A 19,450-nucleotide genomic window follows, 5' to 3' on the forward strand; every position below is an offset into this window, starting at 1 on the left:
TTTACTTTATTTGACTGTTTTTAAATACAGGAGGTAAGTGGTGGACTGAATAGTACGTGTCTTAAATATTCAGGCTTTGTTATGATTGGTCAAATCTTGGCACAGCATAATGTATTGGCAATGTTTAGTCAAAGGAATCAGAAATATGCCATTCAGGCTTTCCATGCAGATGTAAATTATATGATTTGGTACGTATTCCTTTTCACACTACAATGTATGTGCTTATGTAATGGAAAAAGCTATATATATATATATATATATAGATATATATATATATATATATATATTATATATATATATATATAGATATGTGTGTGTGTGTGTATATATATATATATACATATATATATATATATCTTTATGACTAATAACAATGTTATTTGTGCTTCTTTGTGCAATGATGTAAAGTGAAGAAAATGCACTGATACCTTATGATTGTGCAGCAATATGTTATTGCTGCAGTTTGTATTTCATTTTTGTATTTTATTTTTTAATGTATTTTTTTTTTCTGGTGAACTAAACATTTTGAAGAGGTATTGTAGGATATGTCTCACCGGCCTGTTTACCCCTTTGTTCTGTTATACTTGAGAGTTTTTTTTTGTGATTATGTAGTCAACTATTATGTTATCTTTTGCCTGTTACTGCCACCTTAATATGCATTAGTGTTCAGGTGTCTCTTGGTATCATGACAACGTTTACAGGACTGTAGTATAAAGTATAAATATATATTTCAAACAGTTGAAATGTTACGTTCAGACCCTCTAATGCTTAAAATTGCTTGGCCGTTATTTGTTGCAAAGACAAACTGTATTTGGTACAGGCACAGGCATTATTCTTCTAATAAACTTAAATCTCCAAGAGGCTGTTCAGGTTTACAAGACACTGTTATATGTTTATGGTCATTGCTGGTATGAATTTGATCTCATCTATGTATGAGGGAAGACCAAAATCCTATATTACTTTATTTCAGACTTTTTCTGTACTTTTTCCACATATTTTTTGCAATTTCAAATTGTCCAATAGTGAAATTCATTGAGAAGCTATACAATAGATTCTGATATTAGCCCGGTCTAATGTAAAGAAGAAAAAGCCAAAGTTAATTATCCCTTTAAAATGTTTCCTATGTTTAAGTATCTTACTGAGATATCCCCTATTACTATAGGAATAATATTTTTCTTAACACACATCTAGCCTACTTATATCCTACCTTACTACACATAAAAATATAATTTCTATGTGAATTAGTATTTCACTAATACTTTGAATTATTTGATTATTTTCTTGCTGTTAAACTCAACAGTAAGAAAATAACTCAAGTCAAAGTACATAGGTCACGTGGAGGACAAATCATGCTTGTATCTACAATATATAGGTCCACTTGTACAGTTTGTCTGAGAAGCTCAACATTAACAAGGGACATTAGACAAACGGCTATGAAATATTTACATTCTGAGGACAGCAGGACGCTGATTTAAGCCTCATATGATGGCAGCTAAATTGTTATACAATGGTTTTCATTTTGAGTACAGTGCTGCTTTCTAAGCACAATACTCTTTACTTACTGTGGTAAAAGTGTGTACTTTACCTGTAGTAGTGTACACACTTGTAGTCGTACTACACCTGTAGTGTATAAGCAACAGGACACATGATATGTTCTTCGAATATGCAAAATGTAGTGTTCTGCAGCACAGCTTGGCAAATCTGTACTTTTTTTAACCAACCTTTAAAATTAATGGATTAAATGCGTTCTTCAAATGTGCTTTTTATATTGTAAAATGTAAATCAGGACTATTCAAAATCTGGCCGATATTGTGTGCTGATGAAGTTGGCCGTATATGTGTGCTCAAAGAAGTGATGAAACAGCCTTCTGTTGTATCGTTTTCGTTGTGTCGAGGCTTCAGTCTTTGTACCTTTGCATTACTATTGTAAATGAAATGAGATTAAATAAAGTGACATGATGAGCAGAACTTTCCGGAAATCTGTATCTTGCAATGGCTGTATTGATTTTGTAATTGAGAGATTGTAAATAAACCATATATATCTTTATAGATGTATATTAGTAAATTGTAATGAATTGGGAATAAATACAGTAGTATATCCCTATCACTTTTGGGAATAAATATGGGCAATATCTCCATCTGCTGGATGAAAGAAATAATAAATGTATGTATTATTACCACCCTGAGGCAATTGCAGTGCAAATATATTTATTTCGCTAGGTGGCTATTAAGTTTTTGTCCGGATATTCAACTAATCATGTTTTGTCTCATGTACGAATATTGACAGTGAGTGATAGTTGTTTTTCTGTAAACAATACCATGAACACTGTGGCCAACCAAATATGCATACTTGTTAGTGGCATCAACATATGGCCAATGATGCAAATGCCACTACGACAAAATAGGCCTAGAAACAACTCGTTTTAGAGCGGTCTTCTGCAACTGGCATCCCCCGAGAGTGTGGGTGAACTCTGGGGGCGAACCTGCTTGGCGAACAGCAGCACTTGCCTACGTGCCCACGTCAGAGACACTCACCACATCCCAGAATGCAACTCGAGGCCGTCAAAATCCAGCAGCTCGTAGTGGTTTACTAGAGCGCCGAGCAGGCGGACGTCGACGGTAAATACGGGGCACATCTCACACTCCATGTGACACATTACCGATCCTTAACGCGAATCGGGCAAAGAATTATGCTGCTCGGCACACTTTCATAACGGGCTTTTGAGTCTCTAAAGCCTCAACATTTTTCATTTTGGAGGATTCCTCCCCATCCTCCGGGTCGTACCGAACAGGCAATGACAACGGTCTCGGCAACTCCGCAGCAGATGAGGGACCGGCTGCTGAAGGCCGTCGACAGTCACAGCAATGTAAGTAGGCTAGCGAGCTAACGTTAGCTTGCCTACAGCCCCTCTAAACTCATGCATGTTAGGCTATTAGCAAACCAGCTGCAAATCAGCTAAGATTGAAGTAAGCACGTTCTGCATTGTACACGACACTACAGTACAGAAGAGTTGTTCGACGTTGGGGTTATCCCGAAGGCATAACGTTGGGCTATTTGAGATGACAGCTCGTACGCTAGCAACAGCGTTACCATGGTTAGCGTCTGGGTACTTTAGCCGCATTTGCGTCTAGCATGCTATCGGTTAGCCCCAGTAAACGGGATAGGCCTATATCATGGAAGAGAGCGGTTTCGCTGTAGCGATATTGGTTTCAATACATTTAAAGTTTGGTGATGTTAATTGATATGCTCATGAACTCGCCTGTTAAGCTGAGGTCGCATCCCTTGTTGGCGGTAGATGTTACCGGCGGTAACGGCTGTGGGAACGCGCGGCGGGTTACTTTAGCCGAGTTCCAGGAAATAGTCGCGAGCTTGATATCCAAGTCAAACATCAGCGTCAACGTATTTGCTAACGGCTAATGCTAGCTAACAGTTAAATGTGTAAATGTTAATGTTCCAGATGACTTCACCTCTGACTCGATGTAACCCTTTCAACAAGGCAGCCCTAAGCGATGCTAAGCTACAATATATATTGGGCTTTTCTGCGTTGACACATAGTTCACAAGCTTCAAACGACAGTCTGAAGACTTCAAGCTAACTTCTGCTAGCTCACTATTAGCTGCTGATACTCGGACGTTTAGCTTCAGTCTTGGTCTCAGTCAGAATGATTCTCAAAGCAGAGAATTAATATACATTTACAACATTATTTGATCTTCTTTTCAAGATAGCTATATTTTAAAGAAGGAAAAAGCCGTTCAAACATAACTGGGAATTAAAATGCCATTTCCTGCTACAGATGGTCAAGCAACCAGTGGTTTTGATGTGCTTTGCCCTCTTGTTGTTATACAATGGTACAATTGGCTTCAGAGGCTTTATGGCCAGTGAACACCCAATTTATTGTCCGTCCTTCAAGTAGTTTTTGTCTAATTTGATCATGAAACACACACGTTAACGCTAGCTGGTTTGTTAGTCCCGTTTGGTTGTTCATACCTTAATCCTAATGGTGGTATAAAACATGCATTGACACTTGCAGTATTTGATGGTTTTTATCCTTTTGCCTGCAGATTTGCAATATGGTGGCGGTCTTGGAAGTAATTACCTATTTGGAAAAGTATCCCATCACCAAAGAAGCACTTGAGGTAAGATCCATCCCAAACTTTGTGATTCTTTTTTTATTTAATTAATTTTTATTAAATTTTTTATTTAATTTATTTTTATGGAACAATCATAATCAAAGGTTTCTTCTGTATGGGTCACATACAGGAAACTCGCCTAGGAAAGTTAATCAACGATGTGCGGAAGAAAACCAACAATGAAGACCTTGCAAAGCGTGCTAAGAAGCTCTTGAGGAACTGGCAGAAGCTGATTGATCCAGGACCTGCCGAGACACCAACGCGTGGACCCGGGGCCCCTCCTGCCTCTACAAACGGAGGCTTGCATCCCTGCCGGACAGATGCCCGTCAGCTGCTGCCCCCCCTGACGTCTTGGTTGAAGGCAAGGGCGTCCCAGATGTCAAAGTCAGAAACGATGTTCATAACACTTACTCGCCCAAAGCGGCGAAATCGAGCAACCGCAAGCGGCGGGCAGAGCAGAGGGATGGCGGCGTGCACTTGCCAGAAAAGATATCGAGGATGGCTTATGAACACTCTCTATCGCCTCCGCTCACCAACGGCACTGCGAGCAGTCCCGAGGCGCTGCTCGAGCTGGAGGTTGTTCCATCTCCTGACAGACCGCCGCGGACGGATCATCTCGACAATGACAAACACAACAAGATCCCCGTCAATGCGGTAAAGCCTCGCCCCAGCTCCCCCGGAGTGGCAAAACTACCTAGCACTTCTTCATTGATCAAGGTTGCAGTGATGCAGCAGCAGGTCAGAATGGAGGATGGGGGATGTGGGGTAGGAGGAGCGGGAGGTGGAGGATATTATCAAGCTAAAAGCCCACGTGGCGTCACCACTAGTCCCCGGGGTGTGAAAGAAACAATGACCAAGCGCTCTTCTGCATATGCACCAAAAGGTGTCCCCAGCCCCACGCCGCGCGGCTCCCCTCTGCCTTCGTCCCAGCCCGCGGCGTCGCTAGCCCAATCGCCTCTTGGCAACAGGCTGCCGCACCCTTCCTACAGGTCTTCTGCGCAGTGGGCCAGTACTTCACAAAGCTCTTCTTCGTCTCAATGTCCCCCGCATGACTCGTTTATAACACTGGAATCACCGTCGATCTCCCCGCGTCCCTCCCAGCACAGCCCCACCCAACGCAGACCGTCCGCCGAGGCCACCGCCAGCATCGTGGTCGCCGAGGAGACGGACGGACCACCTCTCACCCCCTCGGAGAGAAAGAGGAGGAAAAAGTATCGGTCGAGGGACTATGCTGTTAACCTTGATGGTCAGAAAACGGAGGACACTGTTAAGCCTGTGCGCTTAAAAGAACGCAGGATAACCTTTGATCCTGTGACGGGCCAGATCAAGTCCATGGTACACAAGGAACCTTTTCAGACGGAGGAGGCCGGCGTGCCAGACTCTGCAGAGTGTACAAAGAGGACTGAGAACATTGTGCCCCAGACCCCGTTGCCTCCCTCAGCCCCTACCTTTGGACCGGCCGCCGCCCCTCCCTTCGCCTCTGCCCCGCCCGTTAACCCCGCCCCTGCCCCTGCCCCTAACCCTAACCCTTTCCAACAGACAAACTGGAAGGAGCTTTCACGGAACGAAATTATCCAGTCTTACTTGAACCTCCAAAGTAACATGCTCACGTCCTCGGGGGTGCAGACCCCCAGCGCGCACTTTTTTATGTCTGAGTATCTGAAACGGGAGGAGCCCGGTGTCAAGGAGGCCAGGGAGATGCACGTTCTGCAGAAGGACAGCTCGGTGGCGCATCGGCCTGGCGTGAGCGGAGAGGTGACGGACACGGAGCTGGACAGAATACACACGCAACACTGGCCAGGGGTCAATGGTTGCTATGACACAAAGGGTGCCTGGTTTGACTGGACAGAGTGCATATCGTTGGACCCTCACGGGGGCGAAAGCAGACTGAACATCTTGCCATATGTTTGCCTAGACTAAAGAGTTTGAGAATGTCACTTTTTTCCACCACCCCCCCCCCCCCCCCCCCCCTTGCATCCCACTGCGAACGAGAGTACTTCATGGTTCTGTTTATCCACTGTGAGCTCCAGGAAAGCCAGACCTGCTTAAGCATATTTAAGCCTAGCCCCTTTTTGTTTCACTTTTGATCAGTTAATTAGGTATAGAAAGATTTGAAAAAAGCTAAATGCAAACGGTTGAGTTCTTTAATACCAAGGGCTATTTATGTTATATATTTTTCAAAGGTGAAGCAACAGGTGCATGGTCTTGCTAACCTAGAAGGCACAAGTGTGTGTGTGTGTGTGTGTGTGTGTGTGTGTGTGTGTGTGTGTGTGTGTGTGTGTGTGTGTGTGTGTGTGTGTGTGTGTGTGTGTGTGTGTGTGTGTGTGTGTGTGTGTGTGTGTGTGTGTGTTTGGGGTTCTCTACATGGTAAGGCTGTGGTTTCGGCTTGCCTGTTTTGTATGGTGCCTAACTAAAGGTTTGAGGAATTAATCTAGTACAGGGTAGCTTGGCCAGCCCTGTACAATGGTCGCTCCGGCATATTTGGCAGTTACAAGAAGCTTTATTTGAGATGTATAAAAAAACATTTAAATTATACATTTATGTTCTACGTCTATTTATTTTGAACAGTACTTTGTTTAAATGGGTTTATCAAACATGTTAAAAAAAAATGGGTTTGTTTTGCTGTTTGCATCACACTGTTGTCCGCCTGATCTGCAATACAAAAATCCTAAACAAGCTTCCCCATAGACCTGGTGACCGTCCATTTGGTTCCCAAACATTCCCTACGTCACGCTTAATTTCTCCTGCTAGCCTATTCCTCATTATCCATTGCCTATGAAACACCCATGCCATCCAAATCTTTTCCTCCGGAACAAAACTACCACCTGTCCTTACTGACCTGGCTTTTTGTTCGGTTCACACGTCGTTATTCCGGTCCAGGTGTTTTCCATCTCCGTATAGGTCTTGTATCATGAATGAAGTATTACGAATGGGGTGCAGGTCCGTAAATGCTTTGTAAAGCAGAGACGGACTTTCTTCCCTTCAGCAGACTGACTAGTTGAACACATTTTGGTAAACATACAGATTTGTAACCCCCTGTATGAATGTGTGCAATGGTTAGTTACTCAGGCAGTTTTATTAATAGCTCAACAATTGGTTAGATTCAACGACACTAGCCAGCCATAGAAAATGTTGTGTGCATATGATTGTTGCAGAATCCCTATTTCCCCCTCCCACCCCATTCATTTGGTTCTTCTTCTGTGCTTTACAACATGATACAAGTGGGAAGGAAGGGTGTGCTCGGAGAAGTATGAATCTGTCACTCACTCACTCATATGACTGACTAATGAGTCTATTGAGCTGGGTTGACACTCCTGTATCATGCCACTGTTTTTTATTTTTTCTTCGCTGAACTGGTATGACTTTCGAGGTGTTTGGTCAGGCTCTGTGCAGTGTAGTATTTATCGTGTATGCTCTGTTAATCACCCCAACCAATGTGCCTTGGTAAAATGGTAAACTTGGATTTGCTTCTGCATAAAACACGCCTGTCCATGGAGCTGGGTTTGTGTGACAATTCCAAATTCCATGGTCAATAAAACACTGGTATATGCACCATTTGTTTGTTGTTAAAAAAACAGATGCAGTATGGGTAAAAGAAAATTAAGACGATGAGGTGCCACACAACAAAGCTTGCAATAAAGAAAAGTGCTAAAGTAAAGGGTGTTAAAGAATCCGGTTTGACTGTGGTATGACTGAGAATAGAAAGACTCATGGGGGGCATCGCTATCCAGTGTCTAACAACAACTCAATTGTTTGAAAAATAAAAGAACTAAATCCACTGTTTACCATAGTTTTTTTTACCCGTTGTATGTTGCCATCACGTTGAGGATTCTCAGTGATACACCTGTAGAGTGGAACTGTCAGTACCGGGATCCTTCCACAAGGGGGTGCAATATGTTGTCTATGGTTTTTGACTATTACTGACCGTTTTTAATTATTGTTTCTAGTACGAGCTTCTGTTTTAGGTCATAGTAATTCCTACCCGGTGCATGAACCAACATGATATTGAAAATATTAAGTTCCCTACTTGCAGGCCCTTATATCACCTGAAGCCATGAACTGCATCATTTAACAACTCTGTGTCTTAGTATCTTGAAGAGTGACTAATTTCTGGAACTCAATCACACAATCATATCGAGTCTAACTATGTATGAAATTAGTACTAATTAATTTATTTAGTTTCACAACTACTCGATCACACCAATAGAGGTCCTAAGTATGTGAGTTTTAAAGACTTGTTGTGCCTCCGCAATTCACAAGTGTTCTTATTGTAAGTCACTTTGGATAAAAGCGTTAATGCCCTGAATGTGGCATTTGACACCTGTGTCCCTTGCTAACCAAAATACAATTGTCCCTGTGTAGTTGTTGGTTGGTTTGTTAAGCCTCTTGACAACTAGTCCAGACCAGGTTTAACCTGTTATGTCAATATACCAGCAGTAGGTGTGGACTGTCTGTGATCCTCAAATGTTTCTTCAGCTTTAATAGTTGTGATAGGCCCAACTCCTGCAATATAATACGTTTTGTATTCAGATCAATCTATCACTTCCTCTCTTCTCACGTTTAGTCTACTAGGCCTTTAGAAAGAAATCATGCAGATAAACTCAAACTGCGAGTTTTTTTCAATTCATATTTAACATTCTTCCATTAGATTACCTTTAAAAAAAATCAAAAAAAAAATCTAGTGTAATCTGTGCCTTCCGGTAGCCATGTGGCTTTGATGCAAAAATATTACGTCATTCAATTTCTCCAAAAGCGCATAGTCTGCTAGTCCGTCAAACCCTGCCAGTGTTGCCAGATTGGTCCAGATTTCCCATCCAATCTGGCAACACTGAACCCTACTTCCCATCCCGACGGTGACTCAAGAAGAGCCCGCATAGACGGCAGCGGCCGCTGTACGTCTGGCATGCTTGGATGGGACGGCCCATTCACTCCCACCTTCAGGAATTCGGGGAGTTTCATTCCATATAAGGACTTCTTGATATCAATCACGACGTAGGCAAGAGAAGGGGCGGAGCCTATAATCGATTAGGGACGCGTCACGCTCCGAGGGAGCGTTGTGATTGGTGCACCCGTCAAAGAGAAAGTCCGCACGTTTGAGTCCGCTCGACATCTCATTGGAAGGTAAACTAAATACGTTCAGCGCCATCGTTTCACTACAACTCACCAAGTTTTTGACTTCTCGCGAATCTAGCCGTTGACAATGTCGGCCTTTAACAGGGGACCTTCATATGGGTTTTCAGCGGAAGTGAAAAATAAGGTATGTATGACAGTTAGCCTAGAAGTACAGTAAAGTGTAATCATTTATTATGTATATTTAATATTTCTGTGAAACTTCAACTCACCCTCCCTTTGCAACGACAGAACGCTTCACTGTCTTCTTTCACAGGACAGCACCGGTTAAGATCTTACGTTGCTTTGCGACCTTGGGATAGTCTTTAACCTGAATGAAATCATGTACATCGCCTGAAAACACGCTTTACCCATGTTTTATGGGACGTAAACTTGACTCAGTGTGGTGGGAGTGGGAGGCACTTGAAAATAAGCATATGGGCGGTGTCTTTTTGGCCCGGGAAGTGTGTCGTTGTGGCAAAATAGTTATTTTATTTTTTTCAACAATGTGTCCAATGTGCGTCCAACTTTTGTGTCTAGCTTTGTGATCCGTATATGTATATTATGTTGTTGTCTTATTAGGGCCCTGGTATGTCCCGCATCCTTGTCATTGCCCTTCACACATTTTTCTGTGCTCATGCACTGCGGGACTGTGGCCTGGGAGGCTGTTTCTCCCTCCACTAAAAAATCTTTATCCAGACGGATCTAAGTCATACAAAATGGAGTGAATTCAGATGCATGTCATCCATGAGCATCTTGCTCAAAGACTCCTAAAACAATGAACGCATCGGGTATTGAACCCGGAATTGCTCGGCTTCCTATGTTCCGCTAGGGTCTGGAATTATCCTAAAGTCTAGACTAAACCCATGTGTTGATCATTAACATTGTCTGTTTCCCTTATTCCCGACAACGTCTCACACACACACAACTTGGAATGCAAACCTTTGAGAGGTTAAGTTCATCTAGTTTGTTTGGATCTGCCAACAAGCATCAGTACACATCCAGATCCACTTAAAATACCTCAAGATACCCAGTAGATAGGGTTACCGGTTGGCCACTGCCACTCACTTGATGTGGTAATGCTGGGTTTGTACATAATGAATAAATTAATGTATGGTCAAAGTAAAAAATAATAAAGTATGTATGCATTGGCCTTTTCATGGAGGAACTGGCGTTTGTGGTAAATCGTAGCTGTAGTTTATTTTAATTGATTTTAATACAGGGATCCTGTACCTAATGTGCTACTCCAAACGTTCTGCCTAATCAGTCCAAATACACAAGGGATATGTGTGAAGGGAGTGTATTTTTTTCTCGTCACATACCACTGTGCCATTGGCCACCCAACTGATTTATACCTTTCTTTTACATTCCATGGCCGTGCCCTTGTATGGTGAAAGAGGGTCTGTCAAACCCCTCCCCAGATTTTTCCACCGGTCCTATATAACTAGATGGGCTTTGTGTAAAGCAAATATGTTGTATTTCCTTCCTTTGTATAAGTGTATTCCATCAAGGGCGAGACATTTTGAGCAAAGTTGCATTTCCGGTGCTTCGTGACTTTGGTTGGCCACTGGCCAGTGAAGCATTTGAGGAACACTTTTCCTTCCTCTGAATTCGGAAGCTCAACTGTAGGCGGATGCAGAACTAGCACTCAAACTTTAGACATTTTCTTGAACCTTAGACTATTTGGAATACATTGTGCCTATTAACACAGTCTGTGGTTTTGCCTACATTCTAGCAGTGGCATTCAAACTCTATTGTAATATCACCGTGGGTTGAAATTCCTCAAATGCGGCCTGCCGTTCTAAATTACATCTTCAGGATGCTTTGTGGTAACTTGAACTGGAAAAAATTTGTTTTTAATAATGAGATAATTAAATAAGGGAAATATAATGGGAAGAGACCTCTCCCATTTTTTTTGTGCAATTATACAAAAGCCAAGGGCCTGGTACAACTTGGGGTTAAATAGTGTAGGCCTACAAACGATCCTCTAATTCTTTATAGTTCAGTCTCTTGCTTGGACATGGGTATTTGTCTAATCAGGACCTCATCTTTTTTGTAAAGATTTTTTGTTTTATTTACCTTGTTGTATTGTGGGTTTTCTTTCTACACTGTTTTCTGAAAGTGTAATGAACTTTGACTCATCAGTAGAGTAGAATGTTCTAGTTGTATACGCACAGGCGATTATGCACTTCCTGAATGAACTGGCCTAGCCCAAGGTCGGACACACACACACACACACACACACACACACACACACACACACACACACACACACACACACACACACACACACACACACACACACACACACACACACACACACAGCTTCTTTCTTCGTAGAGAAAGTCAATAAATCGAAGTGAACAATGAAGCCCTCACGAGGAAGTCTGGACCTTGTGTGTTGTGTTAACTTAAGGCTCGTAAAATGTATCCTGCAAACCTTTTTATTTGGTACCGGTTACTTTCTTAAGCCTCTGGATATAATGGAGGACTCTAGCCACCAGGATGTCCTTTTTGTGGGACTCAGTTGGGTCTTGTCGTTGTCACACTTAAAACCCTCACAATGTGTACAATAACCTCCTACTCAGACGCAACATCACGTCTGGGGAAACTGGAATTATGAGTTCGGCATAAAAGAAGATTATAGGCTCAAGGCTCAATAAAAACGTTTTCTTTTTATGAAGCAGTTATTAAACTAAGCTTTACAGGGTTTATCCTAGAAAACTGCAACACGATAAAAATACAATTTATTTTTTGTTCAGAACTACCGATCTCGAAATCTTCAAGCCTACAGCGACTTGTGCATATTATAATCCTCTTTCTGATGTCAACAAAACGTTTTTTTATTATTGCTAAATTCCTACTAATATTATAAGCAGTTTTTCCTGCGCCCAAACAAACTTATGTTCATAGTCTTTTTGGTCCCTCAGATTGCCCAGAAGTATGACCATCAGAAGGAGGAGGAGCTCAGGGTGTGGATAGAGGATGTGACCGGCTGCTCCATCGGGCCAGACTTCCAGAAGGGTCTAAAGAATGGCGTCACACTCTGTCAGTAAGTGTTCATCATAGTTTGTCACGGGTGGCTCTCCCACATATCTTGGATCCTCTTCACTGTGTATGGACTGTTGCCTCAAGTTATTAAGAAAGTGCTTTGGTGTTTTCAATATATCATGGACTCACAATAGAATGCCTCCCTTCTCCTGCTCTTCCTCCCTTTCCTCTCCTATATTGTAACAGGCTGATAAACAAACTTCAGCCAGGCTCTGTGAAAAAGATCAACCAGTCTTCCATGAACTGGCATCAGGTGAGTTACTCTTTTAAAAACCAACAGATTAATGATAACTGTTGCATCCTGATGTGTCTGTACTGCTTATAATGGATAATAGCTAAAGCCCCATTTTTCCACTTGGAAAACCTATCCAGTCCTAAAGTTTCAAGCCAAGTTTTCGGAAGTCTTACTCTTCCAGAGTCCTTCCTTACTTCTGTTTTAATTTGAGTAACAATAGGTTTTCCTTGGTTGTGTGTTTTTCAGCTGGAGAACCTGACTACCTTCACCAAAGCCATCACCATGTACGGCCTGAGGCCTCATGATATATTTGAGGCAAATGATCTGTTTGAGAGCGGCAACATGACGCAGGTCCAGACTACACTGTTGGCGCTCGCTAGCATGGTGAGAACCCCTATGTATTCCTGATGGTTTCACGTCTGGAATAACATTGTCCAGTCAATGGAAATAGATATGGCGAGACCTTCTCACGGTACGGACTTCAACACGACTCAACCAAATTTACTTTGAAGAACCTTTCATACAACCATGCAGCCTAAAGATTAAAAACTAAATAGAGAATACATTTAAAAACAAAAAATAAAAACAACAAAAAATAATGACATTTTAAAGTCGCAATGTGCAACATTTCAACCTGCTCGTGACTTAAAATTCATCATATAACTGAAATATTCTAGAAATAAAAAAGGCCGGCCAAGTATCTTCATAATGACACCCCCAATAACCCTCCGACTACTTTTCCTCTGTCTACAAGAAGAGTGTAATTCAACATCAACATGTCAAAGTTGTTGCTTAACTTAAAGGTTGGGTATGGGATTTGCGAAACGCCAGCAGATTTTGAAAATACACAACTCAAATGGTCCTACCCCCTCTCCTTCAACGCTGACTCCACATATTCCAAGTACATGGACGCGCAATCATGCACGAGCGAACATGCGCGAGAGCGAGCCATTAGCTAGTTGGCTAGCTCCAGTAGCTACCGCAGGATAACAACAAACAGAAGCTTGCTCTGGGTCACGAGCTTTGACTACGTGCACGAAGGGGTCGACCGTTTGATTGACGTACTTACTGTCCAATGCCACTCGGTGGGTCTGGAAATCATTGGCTGGAGTTTTTCGAGCCCTGCCCGTTCCACAGATGAATGAGTTGTTTAATTGTCATGCCAGTACTTCTAACACAGTGGCTGTAAGTGGGTTATGATAAGGATTTCAAGTAATTTTGCAAAAATGGCCAAAAATGAGGTAGTGTTGCCCTGTATTTTTCTCAGATAAACGACGCTAGGGTGAGCACACACTAGGGTGAAAGGGTAATACGTTATTGTGATGTTATCGAAAGCCACATTGCTACATTGTTTTGCAATATTGCCTAAGGTTTATGGCCTAATTACAATCTGCCAGTGGAAAAGGAGTTCACTGGTCTTGCTGTTGTTCTAGCTTACAGGACATGGGTCCATCTGGAAGGACAATGAAGTCCTAGTTTAGTAGTTGAGCACCAGATCCCATATCCACTCTTCGGTCTGCTTCCTCAGGCAAAGACCAAGGGCTGCCAGCCCCGGGTGGACATCGGCATCAAGTACGCCGACAAACAGGAGCGGGCCTTCGACGAGGAGAAGATGAAGGCGGGCCAGTGCGTCATCGGCCTGCAGGTACACACCGGCAGCCCTGCTCTCAGATTACTACTAAGTGGCTGAAGCCAGTGGCGGTTTCTTTGGCCTGATGCGAGGTCATCCTACACCTCCCTTCACCTGTCTAGATGGTTCACTACAATTGTATTTACACATCACCATTGAGACTGCTAATCACAGGCTTACTAAAAAAAACCTTTTGTGTACCTGGACTTTCGGTACACAACGATGGTATGTGATTCGAAATTTGTGCATGTGCAACTTGACACGTGCCTGCAAAGTTATGTTCCCTAGCGTTTCAAGTGAAACTGTTGCCTAACAATATGTCATGCTCGTCATGTTCCCTAGAATAAGGCGCTCTATTGTCCTCTCTCTAAGCCTCTGTTATGCTGATGTTTATACAACAGCTCATAGATGTGATCTGTTGTAGCGCAGGGGAGGAAGATACACTATGACTGCAGTGTTTGACCCGGTGTTTACTCAGTCAAAATGTATAATTTCCCTAATTTAATGCTTCATACTTTGCCCTGATATTAATGCAGTACTTCATGGTATGGCCATCCTCCCTCATATATCCTCCTCCTTTGTTTCATTTTAGATGGGAACCAACAAGTTAGCCAGCCAGGCGGGCATGAACGCATACGGCACCAGGAGACACCTGTACGACCACAAGTCCCAGACCCTGGCCCCCATGGACAGCTCTACCATCAGCCTGCAGATGGGCACCAACAAGGGAGCCAGCCAGGTGCACTGACCTTATTCATGATTGTTTTTAGGGGTGACAATGTACCTGAACATGGTGTTTGACGCCCAGTCTTAAGGTTGTGGGTTTGAACCCCAATGGCTGCAGTCTACCTTTGGCATCCCTGACCACCTCCTGCTACTTAATGACCTTTATTGAAATTCACTGCAAGCTGCTTTGGATGAAAGTTAAATAAGAATAATATGCATGAAAAACATAACCTGTGGGAATGGTTAACCTGGCTTTGATAATGTTGGCCTTGTGTGTTCCTGTGATCAATCTTCCTGTACTTTAGATGAGAAGATAGTGTGTAGGCCACATATAATCTTTTCAACCTAAGACTAAATGCCATAGCTACGTGTATTACAGGAGCCTCTGGAAGGCATGTTGAGACAAAGCTGTATTTATCGCCAAGTTTCTTGTATAGTGGGATAGTTTTAAGTATGCGTTTCATGCATTTTCTTCCCATGACGCAGCATTAGCCAACATTTTGTTTGTTCAGCCCCGAAGCGAACTGTCGGCCCCCACCCTCAAAAGCAACCTACCCAGCACTACCCTATTTAGGGAAAAAAGTGACATCCAATCGCTATCGCCGCCATCCCTTGGTTACCGCCAGACCTTTGGCACTTCTCATCTAAGCATCCAGCTTCTTGTCTTTTTGTAGGACGCTCTTCTAGTCTACCTAGAAACCCTGGTCTAACTTTCATTCTGCTTCCCTCCCCTGTTCTCCTCCAGGCCGGCATGACCGCCCCGGGTACGAGGCGCGCCATCTACGACCAGAAGCTGGGAACAGACAAGTGCGACAACACCACCACGTCCCTGCAGATGGGCTCCAACCAGGGCGCCAGTCAGAAGGGCCAGAACTTCGGCCTGGGACGGCAGATCTATGACGCCAAGTACTGCCCGGCGGGCGGCGAGGCGGCGGAGGGCGAGGAGATGGCCGGCAGCGCCAGGGAGTACATCCCCGATTACCAGGACGAAGGCTACCAGGGTTACCAGGAGGAGGAGCCGCGGGTGTACCCCGACGATGGGACCGACTATTAGGAAGGGAGAGGGGAAAGACGTCCAAAGGAAGGAGGGGTTTGCTTGAAACATTCCAAATATAGAAGCTCAATGCATTCAACTTCTCATAGGTTGTTTTTAAACTCTGTGGTCATTAATTATGTTGGTAAAAAAAAACTGCCTCCCATTGCTACAATCATCCCAACGAGCTGTATTGTTGTATTGTTTTAATTTATAGTTTTTTAAGGCCATTGTCTTTTTGAGGGAATTCCCGCTGGGAATGCCAATGTTCCTAGTTCATTTTATTTTTTATAAAACTAGGGATTGTATAGTGAGCCAAAGACGCAGATCCTATATTTTAATCAAAATACTTTACACTCCAGAAACCTGACATTACTGGGTTACATTTTTTAGTAGTCAAATCATGAAATCTCTTAGACCAAAGATCAAAACTGGCTTACTATTGTACTATTTGTGGCAGCAAAAACATAATAATGTCAATGTTACAACCGGTTCCATTTGTTCAGTATTTGTCAGTTTATATGACCCATGACTTTTTTCTACTGGTTAAATCCGATGGGGAAACCAAAAACTGTGTTGTGGGAACAAAACCATGGACTGTGACATTCTGTCTTCACTCTCAGTTTAGTTTGTATTTTTTTGTGTTTGTTTTTTTATTAAGGAAATATTTTCCCTGTTTGTATAACCAGTACAACTGTAGCCCAGCTTGTTTTCTTTGGAATAAAGACATTTTGTCGGTTGGAAGGGCAGGCCTTAAAGTACTCAATGAGGGTTTTTAACATTCCAAGCAAGAATACTGGATTCTATGTGAACTATGCGTTAGTGGCATAAGGACCAAGCATATCATTATATTACTATGAGCATACAATGTAATAATTTATGCCTATTTCTTACCTGGACTGTAAACATAATTTGATACTATAAATAGTATAAATGTGCTCAAGATCCGTTTTTTTAGATGAAACCTGATGCCTTTTTGAAATGCATTATATGCTTTTGACAATAAAGTGTTCTAAAAAACGAATTATCTGATTCTGATTGTTCTGTTCGTTTAACATGGAATTTCTTGAGTTTGTCCTTTCTGTACATAAATATGTATATCACATGATTGCATATGTCAATGAGGATACAGCGAATAGCAAATTTTATAAATCATTGAATGATTTTTTATCTTCGGTCATTTGGTAGCCTTTGGTAGTTTCTGGTATTGTTTTTCAAAGATGGAGTGATGATCAAAAAGGAAATAAATGTAATTCGGGAGATGATCACGTTCCCTCTTTTTATTACTTACTGTTAGATTCTTTGGTGAGTTCTAGGTGCGTTGTCAAGAGTTGTCTTGACTGAGCCCAATTTCCTCTTTTACTACTGTGGTTACATTACATCTAAAGTTAAACCAACTCGCTTATCATGTGAGATGACACCATCTGCTGGGCAAAAAATGTAAACACATGTGTAGACAGGAAACGTTAACCAGAGACCGGATGCCCAGCCCCACTCCCGCGATATTAGGTCAAACGAGACTTGGGTTGTTCTTTTCCCCGGAAGACCAGGCAAGATGGTAGGTGTATAGCCTTTCTGAGCATAAAAAAATCTATATTCATCTACACCCCATAATGCTTCCATAGTTCACGAAATTACCCATCCGTCTTGCTCACATAGTTACAATCAAACAAGTTATAAATTGTGATCAAAAACTCCAGCTAAATCCCTTTTTACCACTTGGGCATCGTCCCAGTTTATAGCCGTGGATGGCTAAGCTAACTTGTTATTCCCAAATACCGATATTATGATGTACGATTAGACTTCCACGATGGCTCGGTGATCATTCCGGGTTTAATGCCTATTCATTTGCGTGTAGTGTTGACGTACTGGTCAATGTGACTCTTTCCCCTGTGTCTTGTGTGAATGTTTCAATGCTAACGTTAAATGGATTCTCCATAGGCGGACGTTGAGATCAAGAAGAAGCGTACCTTCAGGAAGTTCACCTACAGAGGTGTGGACCTGGACCAGCTCCTGGACATGTCCTAGTAAGTATCCCATTTGCCTCATTAATGCAACGGGTCATCTGTCATCCTGTAGAACGAAGTGGACCAGCTATGGTGCAATGGTTGTCAACAGGTCTAATCGAATCGAAAGTGGACAGTACATACTCATTCTGTAGTGAAATGTTTATAACTCGGGGACTAGTCTTCGACTACGACTTGTCAAGAATAAGTAAAGACTTTTTTTAGTAAACAATTATTAAAAGGTGTACACCACACAAAATAGATGGCTAGTAAATGCAGTTTCAATAGAAACGTCCTATAACTGCAATCAAGGTCTATACTTGTCATGCATCAATTATACAATGAGAACCAAAGTGAATGATGGATGCAGTACAATCATTGGTGCCAAAAACCCCATGGTGACCTGATGCCAGTTCATCACTGTGTGATTCTAGTGCCCAACTCTCCTTTCTCCTCCCCAGTGAGCAGCTTATGCAGCTGTACTGCGCCCGCCAGAGGAGAAGGCTTAACCGTGGCCTTCGCCGCAAGCAGCAGTCCCTCCTGAAGCGCCTGCGCAAGGCCAAGAAGGAGGCTCCCCCAATGGAGAAGCCGGAGGTGGTCAAGACTCACTTGAGAGACATGGTCATCCTGCCCGAGATGGTTGGCTCAATGGTCGGCGTGTACAACGGAAAGACCTTCAACCAGGTGGAAATCAAGGTGAGACCTCAGAGGACGTATTCTGTTTTTGTTTCATGCCTGCATATGTCCAATGAAAATTCAGTCTGTAATGGGATGCAGGATTTGTTGCCCTCTCTTGCTCATCGGTAGTTTGAGTCGTTCAATGTTTATGGTGGGTTGGGATGACACAAGCGTCACAGATTCTGCATTAATTATAAGTATACAACTAGCTTTTATCAGGGATAAAGTTCCAGATTTGAACTGCCAAGTATCTACACATGGTGTAACAATCAGTCCTAATTCGACCTGAGGGAGATTGGTATGGTTGAACACATTAATAAAAATGATAAGTACACGGTGTGGAATGGGAATACATTACTGGTGTGATGCAAAGTCTTGGGTCTATCCAAGCCCAAACAATATGAAAATGTACAATGGATAGAAAGTTAAAAAAATATTACTATAATTAGTTTCCCTTGACATTTGGAAATTGTGTTTGATATAAATGAATAAAGGTTTGTTTATGTGTCTATAAAGCTGAAATGATTATGAATGTATTGGTTGTAGATAAGTGATATTTTGAATGACATCTACACGAATCAACATCCATCTTCAACCCTAATCTGTCCCCCCTTCCTCCTCCAGCCTGAGATGTGTGGCCACTACCTGGGAGAGTTCTCCATCACCTACAAGCCGGTCAAGCACGGTCGCCCTGGTATTGGAGCTACACACTCCTCTCGTTTCATCCCTCTGAAGTAGACTGGCTGTTTTCGTTATATAAATAAAAATGGGCTCGCCACACACTTGACTCCTTTGCTTCTTTTGGTTTGAAATTGGAAACTTGAGAATAAAAAATGTTACCAGATGATGCCT

General features: G+C 42.5%; 3 protein-coding genes across 3 annotated transcripts; all 3 read left to right on the top strand.

The window, feature by feature from the left end:
• The first annotated feature begins 2,688 nt into the window (after positions 1-2,688).
• LOC130388185 (mediator of RNA polymerase II transcription subunit 26-like) lies at positions 2,689-6,072 on the top strand. Its single transcript, XM_056597560.1, is given in 4 exon segments — positions 2,689-2,866; positions 4,062-4,136; positions 4,261-4,473; positions 4,476-6,072. Coding segments are annotated over 4 exon segments (1,935 nt in total). The 5' UTR covers positions 2,689-2,794; the 3' UTR covers positions 6,051-6,072.
• A 3,258-nt stretch (positions 6,073-9,330) lies between these two features.
• LOC130388189 (calponin-2-like) lies at positions 9,331-16,943 on the top strand. The gene is made up of 7 exons (XM_056597563.1): positions 9,331-9,387; positions 12,170-12,291; positions 12,477-12,543; positions 12,772-12,909; positions 14,054-14,170; positions 14,748-14,894; positions 15,627-16,943. Exons 1-7 carry the CDS (start codon positions 9,331-9,333, stop codon positions 15,933-15,935), a joined length of 957 nt encoding a protein of 318 aa, XP_056453538.1. The 3' UTR covers positions 15,936-16,943.
• A 426-nt stretch (positions 16,944-17,369) lies between these two features.
• LOC130388188 (40S ribosomal protein S15) lies at positions 17,370-19,378 on the top strand. The gene is made up of 4 exons (XM_056597562.1): positions 17,370-17,472; positions 17,856-17,941; positions 18,382-18,616; positions 19,223-19,378. The coding sequence occupies exons 1-4, from the start codon at positions 17,470-17,472 to the stop codon at positions 19,334-19,336; spliced, it is 438 nt and encodes a 145-aa protein (XP_056453537.1). The 5' UTR covers positions 17,370-17,469; the 3' UTR covers positions 19,337-19,378.
• The last annotated feature ends 72 nt before the right edge of the window (positions 19,379-19,450 follow it).

This window comes from Gadus chalcogrammus, chromosome 8 (genome assembly GCF_026213295.1).
Source record: "Gadus chalcogrammus isolate NIFS_2021 chromosome 8, NIFS_Gcha_1.0, whole genome shotgun sequence".
NCBI lineage: Eukaryota > Metazoa > Chordata > Actinopteri > Gadiformes > Gadidae > Gadus > Gadus chalcogrammus.